This window comes from Sminthopsis crassicaudata, chromosome 2 (genome assembly GCF_048593235.1).
Source record: "Sminthopsis crassicaudata isolate SCR6 chromosome 2, ASM4859323v1, whole genome shotgun sequence".
In the NCBI taxonomy this organism is placed as follows: domain Eukaryota; kingdom Metazoa; phylum Chordata; class Mammalia; order Dasyuromorphia; family Dasyuridae; genus Sminthopsis; species Sminthopsis crassicaudata.
Window position 1 is genome coordinate 342,588,611 of NC_133618.1, and position 12,324 is coordinate 342,600,934.

The 12,324-nt window shown below is 33.1% G+C and overlaps 1 protein-coding gene across 9 annotated transcripts in view; it reads left to right on the forward strand.

Annotated features, from left to right (window-relative positions):
- Positions 1-12,324, forward strand: part of LOC141556459 (metastasis-associated protein MTA1) — a 610,678-nt gene that overhangs the window by 123,608 nt on the left and 474,746 nt on the right. For all 9 annotated transcript variants that reach the window (XM_074290610.1, XM_074290601.1, XM_074290609.1 and 6 more), the window contains one exon: positions 5,205-5,367. In XM_074290610.1, coding sequence (XP_074146711.1) covers positions 5,205-5,367 — 163 coding nt within the window. The remainder of the gene's footprint in view (positions 1-5,204; positions 5,368-12,324) is intronic.

A 12,324-nucleotide genomic window follows, 5' to 3' on the forward strand; every position in this document is an offset into this window, starting at 1 on the left:
CACAAGGAAGGCAAAGGAGGACAGATAGTGGCTTTTTATAGAAGGTTGGATGCTAGACATGCAATGACAGCTCAGATGGCACTGTTCAGGGGACTGAAGGGCATTGGATCTTGCTGCTGCATGTTAAAGTCCATTGGGTTTTTCCATCAGCACTCCAGCTGAATCCTTTTTTATTTGTATTATCTCTTATTATCTGATTAGAATATGACCTCAAGAGCAAGAACTGTCTTTTTGTATCCCCATCACATAGCGCACTCAGTGCTTGGCATAAACTAAGTGCTTAATAAATACTTTATTCATTTTTAAAAGGAAGAATGTCTAGAGGATGACAGCCAAGGTGATAAATTAATGAATATCAATTAAAGGAACTATGAGTATTTAACTTATGGAGAAGGGTTAAGAAATAAGATTGAAGTATTTGACAGATTCTCATGTGGAACACAGATTAGGTTTATTCTTTTGGACCCCAGATAGCAAAACAAGAAGCAATGAATAGAATGTGCAAAGGCCTAAGTCAGGAGAAATGTCCTAACCATGAGAGCTGTTGAAAAGTGATTTTTGTCACTCACTGGAGGTTTTCAAACAAAAGCTTAGATGAACACTTGTCAGTTCTCTAATGGCATATATTCCATTTTAGGATGAGTTGGATTAGATGACTAATAAAATATCTTCCAGCTTAAAATTTTTCAATTCCTTGACTTTTTATTAATAATTACTCATTTCTTTTTTAATCATTATCATGTGTTCTGGAGGAGGGGCATGTATAGGGAATTAGTACATGTAAACTTAGTTTTAAGCATAAACAAATTATTAAATGTATTTTGCATTTACTTATATTTAATTATGCTTATTTCATCATACAAAATATCAATTTCTACCTATTTAATTTTCTATTTGTCCATTTGGCTTGAAACCACTTAATATCCTTTTTTGTAAACTGTTTTGCAATGGCATCCCGGCTATGATCCCTATGCTATAGATATCCTTTAATTGCTTCAGTGATACATGGATAGAAATTATATATATATAATCACCGGTTATCAAGCTGGAAAACATTTTTAAAATGTCATGTAACCAAACATGTCACCAAAAAGATGACTTCTAGAATTGCAGAACTTATTCTTCTCATCTAAGTGGACAATACAAAGTATATGATGGTCAATCACCAAATTACTATTAAGTATCTACTCTGTGCCAGGCACTGTTAGATGCTAGGATTGAAGTATAAAGAATGAAAAAATGCAATAAATATGTATGGGAGAAAAAATAAGTAGTTGGTCTACTCTGAATTCTGGTCAATAAAATTTTACTATTTACTAAGTGGCTATGTGTCAGCCAGTCTACTAAGGACTGGGAGAATGTGGAAAGGGAAAAGACAGACTCTGCTCTCAAAGAGCTCACACTCTAATGAGGAAGAAAATTTGCAAACTAATATATTCAAGCAAGATGTATGAGAATAAATTAGAAATAACAGAAGAAAGGCACTAGAATTGAGAAGGAAAGAGAAAGGCTTCCTATAGAAGGTACTTTTTTACTGGGAATTTGAAGGAAGCTAAGAGATAGACGGACATGAGGAAAAAGAGCATATCATGAGAAACATTCACTGAAAATGCCCAGAGTTGAGAAATAAGAGTATCTTGTTCGAGAAATGGCAAAAAGGCTAGAATCACTGGATGTAACAATATGTGGAATGGGGAGATAAAGATAAGTTTAATATATTGGAAAGATAGAGGGTGGGGCTAGGTTATAAAAAGCTTTGAACAACAAATAGAGAGTTTTATATTTGATCCTGAAGGTAATAGACACTGGAGTTTATTGAGTGGAGGTGGTCATGGGTGAATTGAGTAGTCCTTTGTTTTAGAAAGCATGAATATCATTAATAAATACACACAGTATACAAGGTAGTTTGGCAAGGTGAGCACTAGCAATTGAGATAAGTGCACAGATTCTACCAAATAAGAACATTATGAAATCAAATTGAGGCACAGAGATATATACTATTGTTTTCTTTTCTTACAGTGATAATTAACAATTGTTCACAATAATGTTCCAGAATAATCCAAAGAATCTGGTTATTTATTTAGAGAGCAGGTCCCACAAAACCATTATGAATCAGTCCTATCTAAAATCCCTTCTATAAAAATCGTCCCCGCCCCTTAATGGCAATGCCTTTCCTCTGTAATGATCTCCAGTTTGTCCTTTATGTTCTTAGTTTTCTGTTTCCATTTTGTCTCCCCTATTAAAACTGTAAACTCTTTGAAAGCAAGAATGTCTTTTGCCTTCCTATGTACCTCCAGTAAATAAGCACTTAGTAAATGTTTAACAACTAATTATGAATTTTAATAACCACCTGAATGACATCCAGAGTTACTACTAGGAGATGAAGCCAAGATGGTGGAGTAAAGGTAGGAATTTGCCCAACCTCTTCCCCAAACCACTCCAAATTCTTTTAATTAGTAAATGTAAAAAAATTTAGAGAACATCCAAAAAGATGGAATAAAACACTTTCCAGCTGAAGGCAACTCAGAAGGTCAGCAGAAAAGGTCTGTTACAGCAGTGCCAGTGCAAGCTACACCAGCTCAGCCCCAGCCCCCACCCTGGCCCTGGCCCCAATGACAGCAAAGCAGGATCTCTGAATCAGCAATGATGCTAGAAGCTTCTGGACCTCTTGGCCTGGGGACATGATGGAGAACTTAGAAGGTCAACAGAGAGAGAGATATTGGCAAGAGGGTGGAAGTCCGGTGTGCAGTCCCAGTATAGGCCATACCAAAGCATCCTTGGCTCCAACACTGGACCATGGGATCAGCAAAGCTGAACTGTTGATTCACCACATTACTTACAACTTAACAGCTACTATAGGCTGGGGACACTCCTAAAAGCTCTAGGGCAGAAAAGAATGCTGTGATCAAGTTCCTAAAATAATCTCTGAAAACAGTTACACAAAACCCCTGAAGCTAAGGACAGTGCACCCTCCACCCTGGAAACAGTCTAATTTTAATAAAGAGTTAAAAGGCTAGGAAAATGACTAGAAAACAAAAGAAGTTTCTGACCATTGCTAGTTATTATGGTGACAAAAAAGATTAAAACATACACTCAGAAGATGATAACAAAGTTAAAGCTCCTTCATCCAAAGCCTCCAAGGAAAATAAGCATTGGACTCAGGCCACAGAAAAACTCAAAAGGGATTTTGAAAATCCAGATAGAGGAAAAATTAGAAAAAGAATTGAGAGTGGTTCAAATGGGAATGCAAAAAGCTAATGAAGAAAAGCAAAATTGGAAGGTAAAAAAGGAGGTACAAAAGTTCACTGAGTAAAATAATTCAGTTACTACTCGATTTCCTCATCATACAACTATGGGAACTCCACCTACCAATGGAGAGCTGGGAGGAGGGAATCTGCCCAAAAAATGTTGAGGAGAGGGCTTTTTTCTCCCATGTGAAGCAAGTGATTACTAATATTTTTACTGATTTGATTATAGTTTGATAAACATTGACGATGACATTTTTCTTTATTTTTGAATGTCAGTGGTAGTCATTTTTTGTAAATTTAAGTTATTGAATTATTTTGATCACAAAATGTTGGTTAAAATGTTGAACAAGATAGGTCAAGAACCTTATTGTTTGTAATTTCTTGAGACTCCCCCTTTTTACTCCCTTGCAGTAAATGTCCATTTATTAAACAATTACTTCTAGTAACTCTTCTATGACAATTAGAAATGCATTTGCTATAGACATGAAATCATTTCATCATTCTGGAATAGTTTAATCATAACAAGATGTTCTCAATTACACCAGTACTAAAGTGATTCTATGAACATAATTGATATGAGTTTTCCCTTCAATTTTATAGAGCTCAATTCATTCCTGCTTCCCATAAATTCATCATGGGTTTTTCCTCATTTTCTTTTTTCTTTTTTTTTCTCCTCATTTTCTTGGAGTAAAACCATCTCAAGGGCCACTACTAACTACTTATCTTCTACCAGTAAGCAACAATCTCTGCTGTTTTCTTAGCAATTTGAGACGATGAAGACCTGAAAAAGAAAACTATTAGCACAAATCTCCTTGATACCATCAAGTGGTTAAACATCAGAAACAGATATGATTTTATCAGTGTAAATGAAATTTAAAAAGATGCATTGTAATCTCTTTTAGCATTGTATCTTTTAAGAAACAATATACCTTTTTATCTGACTGTGCTGATATGGATGTGCTCCTTGAGAACAAAAACTACCTCAGCTCTTCTTTTTGCATGTCCTAGCTCATATCACATTGCTTTATTTGTATGTAGTAAGCACTTAATAAAGGCAACTCAGAAGGTCAGCAGAAAAGGTCTGTGACAACAGTCCCAGTGCATGCTATGCCAGAACAGCTCCAGCCCTGGCCCTAATGTCAGTGAAGCAGGATCTCTGAATCAGCAGCAGTGCTAGAGGCCTCTGGACCTCTCAGCCTGGGGACATCAGGGAGGACTGATTTAATTTAATTATTTTAAGTACTGTAGCCTATTTGTGCCCACCCCATGAATCAGCCATATAATATCACTAGAAAAATATTAGTATCTCCCTCCCCCCTCCCCCCCCAAAAAGTCTTGTAAAAACAAGAGACTTAGACTTACTTTGAAGTTTTCCCTGGGCAGTCCAGTCTGCTTTCTTAATTTTGACTCTCTGAGTTATCCTTCCTCTTTGGAAAGTTCTATAGGTTATCTAATTGCATATCATAGTTTGGGGAATTTTTATTCTTTCTTCAATTAAAACTTTGCGGATACTTAGGCCAAAATTCTCTTGAGAAATAGTGGATATCTGAAATATTCCAAGGCTTGATGACTTTGACACAATGTCATCTGCAAACAGGAACATGTGAAGGGTCTCACCTTTCTATTCTTCACTTTCTCTTGGGTCTCCTTTTTCAACTTGCACTGTCTTGGATTTCCTTTATAACTGAAGTGAAACTATATATCCCTCTCATTTAAATCTTCAAATGATAATAATGCTCAGAGAGAATGCTTTTCTATCTCTCAATATCAGAATTCCTTCTATACTGCAGTTTGGGCATTGACTGGATATCCTTTGCCCTAAGAAGGAAAAAAAAAGTAAGTCATATACTGAAATACTTGAAAGATGTAATGAATATAACTAGATGTATTTAAAGACATTTTGAGTTTTTATATTTAAATATACTTCAACCAACCATCTGAATTACACAAACACAGGTGATGCAGCACCCAACTGAAGGAGGCCAGGTTCTGAACCTTTGTAGCAACATCAAGGAAGTCACTGCTAAAGTAGCTGAAATATGGATCTTCTCTTTGTCTAGTCAACCAATAGACCATGATGACAGCACTATTCATTCTAGCCAGAAAATCAAATCCACAGGTGAGTTTTTCTTTTATCACTTTTTTTTTCCTGACTCAACTAATAAGTAATGGTTTACTTAACTATTCTCTTTCATTATGAGTCCATGGTTATAGGATAATTTAAAGGAAAATCAGGTTTATCTAAATAATACTTTGAGCTTAAATACTTCCAAGTTAATATCTATAAAGAATATACTTATTTTATATGTAGAGCTGTATTCTAACTTTCCCTCTCTATATAAGGTTTTATAGTCATTGAGTCACATCTGATTTCTTTCTCCATGATATTTTTAAGTATCATGCACCTCTTGCCCTCCTGACCAAATGTCATTCAAACATGAGACTCAGATGGGTCACCTCTTTTATTTATTCTTATTATAATACAATAGCCATACATTAACAGGGTTCTATTATGCCCAGTTCATGTTTTAGCATGGGGTTTTTTCCTTTCTCTTAGAAGTAGATATCTTATGCTTACATATTCATGATTTGATTCACTCTGTTTCCAACTAATTTCAATTTAACCTGTTGTTTATATTCTCCCATTGATGTCAGATAAATACCACTGCATTGGCTCTCCAGTACCCAGAACCCCTAAATCTTGCATCAATGTTCCACAAAGAAAATATTCAAACTATTCAAGGCTTCCCCTAGATATTTTTGCAGCATTTAGGTTATTCCCCATTCATGCTAAATAATTAAGCTAATTCCTTTTCCAGTCATATGTTTCCAAAGTGATTGCCTTATCACCTACTTTTTCTAGTACATGCAAAATATATTTGTGATGCTTTAAGATTCAAAACAATATGGCACTATAGCAGCAAATCATTTAATAATTCAGAAAGCATTAAGATTACTATGCCAGAGGCAGCTAGGTGGTGCACCAGCCCTGAAGTCAGGAGGACCTGAGTTCAAATCTGGTCTCAAGACACTTAGCACTTCCTAGCTATGTGACCCTGGGCAAGTCACTTAACCCCACTTGCTTCAGTAAAAAAAAAACAAAAAACTATTAAGCCAAAAAAACCAAAATAACATTCACTCAAGTAATTTACATTTTGTCAAGGGAAGTGACATGTATATATGGAATGGAGATAGGGACTGAACCTGTATTTTCATTTATATAAAGAATTCCTCCTGAGTGAAGAAATTCTCTCCATCAATGGTGGTTGGAAAGTTCTCTGCACCTAATTGTCTTACAAAATTGCCTAAACCACTAAGAGGTTAAGTAACTTAACCAGTCACGTAGTTTATGTAATTAGAGTGTATAAAGGGTTGCTCTCTGCCTACAGTATCAGTGCTGCCTTTTACAAATTTGCAGAATAGTTATATGCACAATAAGAATGAATTAAATTCAGCATAGCAAAGAAGGACAATAGCATTTTAGTGAAAATAGGTATCTTGTAAAAAGCAGTATATCAGCTGTTGCCTGAAACAAATTATGAATTTAGTGATAGAAAGCTGAGTTGAACTGCTTCCAGGATTTAGATAATACCCTAAACACAGGGTAATGAGAAAGCTGAAGAAAAAGCTGGTCTTAGGAATCAGACCAGGGCATAAGTTCTGCTTCTGATATATCTTAGAACAGTAAGTCTAGAGATAACCTTTCTTTAAGAGTGCAACTTTATGCATTTATAAAGCAGTTAGCTGATTGGCATAAATGGAACATTTTCTTTCCAGGATATTTGTGGCACCAATAAAATTCCAGTGCTAGACAAAGAAATAATAGTAATAAGGTAATCACTGAAAAGAATGATTATACTCTACTTTTTCTTCTACTTTATTATTAGAGTAGATTAAAAGCTCTGTACTCTGCAATTTTTATCCAGTATTTGCTGGAGACTTATTTATTATTATAAGAATATTCTTGAGGAAGAACCAAACTAGCAAAGTTTCCTATGCTATTTGGAATTTGTCATTACACAAGAATTATCCATCATAGTAATTATTATCATAATAATTAAACAAAAGATAAGACATCATAGCAAGATGACAATGGTACAAAGTTCAAGTTGTTAGTTACTGGATTTATTTGGACTGAGCAATCGTAATGCTGATGTCACTTGACCTTTGGAGAAATGTCCTTTAATCATTCAATCTAAGCATGAGATATTGTTTTTAATTAGATTTAACCAAAGACATTCGTACTTTTAGTATGGTTACACCACTCTGATCTTAATTTCATGAAACCTAGGTTCTTACATGAACTGAGTCATCAGTTATCCAAAAAAAAAGAAAGACTGATTAGTTCTGTGATAAAAATGAAATTAAGGGCTTCATGGTAGCATTTTGCCTCCTTAACATTGATATAGTTTTTCCACTTAAACAAGAACAAAAGCTTCAGAAAAAGACGCTTGTCATAACATTATTTTTCAATTTTTTTTTTTTTTGGGGGGGGAGGCTGGGGGTTAAGTGACTTGCCCAGGGTCACACAGCTAGGAAGTGTTAAGTGTCTGAGATCAGATTTGAACTCAGGTCCTCCTGAATTCAAGGCTGGTGCTCTATCCACTGCGCCACCTAACTGCCCCCTATTTTTCAATTTTCAAAAGAAGAAAAAAAAGCTTTTCTATAAGGGATCTTAATTTTTTATGTTATGGACATTTTGGGCATTTGTATAAAGCCTATGAATCTTTTCTCAGGGTAATGTTTGTTGCTTACATTCATAGTTGAAGTACTAAATTTCAATTAGATATAAGTGAAAATAAAAATGTAATTTTTCTCCCAATAATATTAACAGAGCTCCTGAAATTTATTCATGCAGATTCCTTAGGGGTCCATGGATCCCTGGTTAAAAACTCCCACCTTATCATTTTTGTTTCCACAGTTCGACAGGGAATGAGTTGTTGGAGAAGAAACTCAAAGGCCATTTTGATGTGCCCCCCCCCAAAAAAAAAAAAATCACTGAATGTACACCAGAATTTTTTGCAATTTTTATTCATTTTTGTAACTGTTGATAAAATCTGCTGTAGAAAATTCTTTGAAAGCTTGATTTCCCATCTTTATATCCCCAGTATTAACTCAGAGGAGCTGCTTAATGAATCTTGCTTGCCTACTTAATTGATTCTTACATTTTTTTAAAAGTACACTTATTATGCATTTATTTATTTATAACTAATTAAAATAGTTCCAAATTCTATTCTACCTTCCCCCATCCATCGGAAAGACAAGAAATATGGTATCAGTTAAGCATGTAAAACCATGCAAAACAGATTTCCATGTTAACCATGTTACCAAAAATAAAAAAAGATAAGAAAATGAAAAAATTATGTTTCAGTTTTTATTCAGACTCACTCTCTGGAGAGAGAAAGCAGTATTATTCTTCATAACTCTTTTGGAATTGTCTTGGATCATTGTCTTGATTGGAATAACTAAGTTGTTCAAGGTTAATAATTGGACAGTGTTGCTATTCCTATGTATAATGTTCCCTTAGTTCTATTTAACCTCTCTTTGCATCATTTCATATAAGTCTCTTCAGGATTTTTGGAAATTATCCCACTTATTTCTTATAGCATGATAGTATTCCATCACAATCATATACTGTTTGCAACTATTCCCCAATTCATAAACATCCCTCATTGGAACCTCAGAATTATTTTAATTTGCATTTCTGTAATCAGTAGTGATCTAGAGCATATTCTCATACATAACTTTTAATTTCTCCATTTGAAAACTGCCAGTTTGACCGGTTATCAGTTGAAGACTGATTTATATTCTTATAAACTTGACTCAGTTTTCTCTATATTTGAGAGATGAAGTTTTTTTCAGAGATACTTGCTGTAACTTTTTTTTCCTCTAGCTGCCTACTTTCCTTCTAATTTTGGTTTAATTAGTTTTGTTTGCACAAAAATAATTTTAATTTAACAGTCAAAATTATCCATTTTATAATTTCTATTGTTCTCTCTTTCCTCATCCTTTTCTAAATTCTTTCCTCATCCATAGATCTGACAGGTAAATATTTCCACTCTTCTAATTTGCTTACAGTATCATCCTTTATATCTAAATTATGTATCCATTTTTGCCCTTTTGGGGGGGTATATGGTTTAAAATATTGGTTTCTGCCATGCTGTTTTCCAGTTTTCCCTGCAGTTTTGTCAAATGGTGAGTTCTTTTCCCAAAAGTTTGGGATTTGGGGTTTACCAAATACTAAATTACTATAGTCATTTATTATTGTATATTGTGTAGTTAATCTATTCCACTGAGCCAACACTTTATTTTAAGCAAGTATCAGTTTGATGATTGTTGCTTTGTAATATAGTACGAAGTGTGATACTGCTACACCACTTTTCCTTCACATGTTTTTTCATTCATTCCCTTAATATTCTTGACTTTTTGTTTTTTCAAATGAATTTTGTTATTATTTTTTTTAACTACATGAGATCATTTTTGGTAACTTGATTGGTATAGCATTGGATAAGTAAATTAACTTAGGTAAAATTATATGTTTCCCCATGAGTAAGTAATATTTTTCCAGTTCAAGTCTGACTTTATTTGTGTGAAAGGTATTTTGTAATTGTGTTCCTATAGATCCTGTGTTTGTTTCATCAGGTGGACTTCCAAATATTTTATATTGAATATTTTTAAATGGACTTTCTCTTTTTTTGCTACTGAACTTTTATTGGTAATATATAGAAATGCTAATGATTTATGTGGGCTTATTTTATATCAGGCAACATGAATAAAATTGTTAATTGTTTCAAATAGTGTTTTAGTTGATTCTTTAAGCATGCCATATTATCTGCAAAGGGTGGTAGTTTTGTTTCCTCATTGCCTATACTCTAATTGTTATAATTAACATTTCTAGTACAGTATTGAATAATAGTGGTGATAGTGAACATCCTTGCTTCACCCCTGATTTTACTGAAAAGATTTGTGGCTTACTCCTTTTAGAAGCAATGCTTGCTTTGCTAATAGTTTTAGAGAAATACTACTTATCATTTTAATGAAATTGTCATTTATTATTATGCTCTGTATTATTAATAGGAATTATTATTGTATTTTGTCAGAATTATTTTTCTATATCTGTTGAGATAATCCTATGGTTTTTGTTGGTTTTGTTATTGATTTGTTATATTAAAAGTTTTCCGAATTGAATTAGCCCTGTAGTCCTGATATAAATCCCACCTCGTCATAGTATATGTTCTTTGTGATATATTGTGGTAATCTTCTAGCTAGTATTTTATTTAATATTTTTGTATCAGTATTCATAAAGGAAATTCATCTATAATTTTCTTTATTTTTGTTCTTCCTGGTTCAATTATCAGCACTATATTTGTGTCATGAAAGAATTTGTTAATATTCTTTTCTTATTTTTCCAAAGGGTTTATGCTATATTAAAATTAAATTGTTCTTTGGTAGTTCTTGGTAGAATTCACTTGTGAATCCCATTTGGTCCTAGGAATTTTTTCTTGGAGAATTCGTTGATAGCTTTTTCAATTTTTTTTTTCTAAGATGAAATTATTTATTCTATTTCTTCTTCTGTTAATCTGGGCAATTAAATCTACTTGGATTGTCAGATATATTTGAAAATAATTTAGCTTTATAGCTTCTAATAATTGCTTTAATTTCATCTTCATTGGAGGTATACTTTTTTACCCTTTTCATTTTTGATACTGCTAATTTTTTAATCATATCAGTGGTTTATCTATTTTATTGGGTTTTGTTGTTGTTGTTGTTTTTTCGTAAAATAAGCTCCATGTTCTAGTTATTAGACCAGTGGTGATTTTTTGTTTTTAACTTTCATTTTTATTTATTTCTCCTTTGATTTTCAGAAATAGAAGTGGAAAATGGAAATATTTTAGAGTTTAATTGGAGAGTTTCTCATTTGTTCTTTTTCTGGTTTATTTAATTGCATGTCCAATTTATTGCATTGTTTTGTTTTTTTTATCTATTAGGTTTTTACTAAGTGCTAAGTCGGTACTTAACAATTTTCTAGTTCCGACCTTCCCCAGGAATTCACAAGTCAAATTCCCAGTACCGACTTAGCACTTAGTAAAAACCTAATATCTCATTATCTCATTAGCACTTAGTAAGAACCTAACATTTATCTAAATGTTCAGAGCTATAAAATTCCCCTAAAGTACTGATTTGGCTGCATCCCATAAATTTTGGCATGTCACATTCTCCTTAATAAAATAATTGTTTCTTTCTATGATTCATTCTTTAAGCCACTTATTTTTAATAATTAGTTTATTTCGTTTCCAATTTATTTTTAATATATCTTTTCATGATCCTTTATTGAATGTAAGTTTTATTGCATTGTCTAAAAGTTTTTCTACCCTAATACATGATCAGTTTTTATGAAAGTTCCATTTATAACTGAGAATGAAATATTCTTTCTATTTTCATTTAGTTTTCTTCAGATATCTTGTCATATTTAACTTTCCTCATTCTATGTATCTCAATGTCTTTCTTATTTATTTTATGATTGGAATTATCTAGATAGGAAAGTTGAGGTTTCCCAATAGTATCATTTTTACTGTCTATTTCCTCTTTTTGAATTTGAATGTTATGCCGTTTGGTACATATGTGTTTAGTATTGATGTTGTTTCATCATGATTGCTATTCCTGTAATCTTTACCTCAACTTAAGCATAATAGATTCTGCCCCAATCCCTTATTTTTGTTCTGGATGACATTCTGTTTCAGGTATATTTCTTATAAACAACATATTGTTTGATTCTTGTTTCTCGTTGATTGTTTCCTCTTCTGTTTTATGGGTAAGGTCATTCTATTCACAGTTTAAATTACCATATGTTTTCTCCTCCATTCTATTTTTTTTATCTTGTTTCTTCTTCTCTCTTTACTCTCTTTCCTCAAAAGTTTATTTTCTTCTAACCACTGCTTCCCTCAATCTATCTTTCCTTCTGTTAGCCCCAATCCTCTGTGCTCTTTTCCTCCTACTTCCCTAGATTTCTATATCCAACTGAGTATGCATGTTATTCATTCTTTGAAACAATTCTAATGAGATCAAGAATCAATGT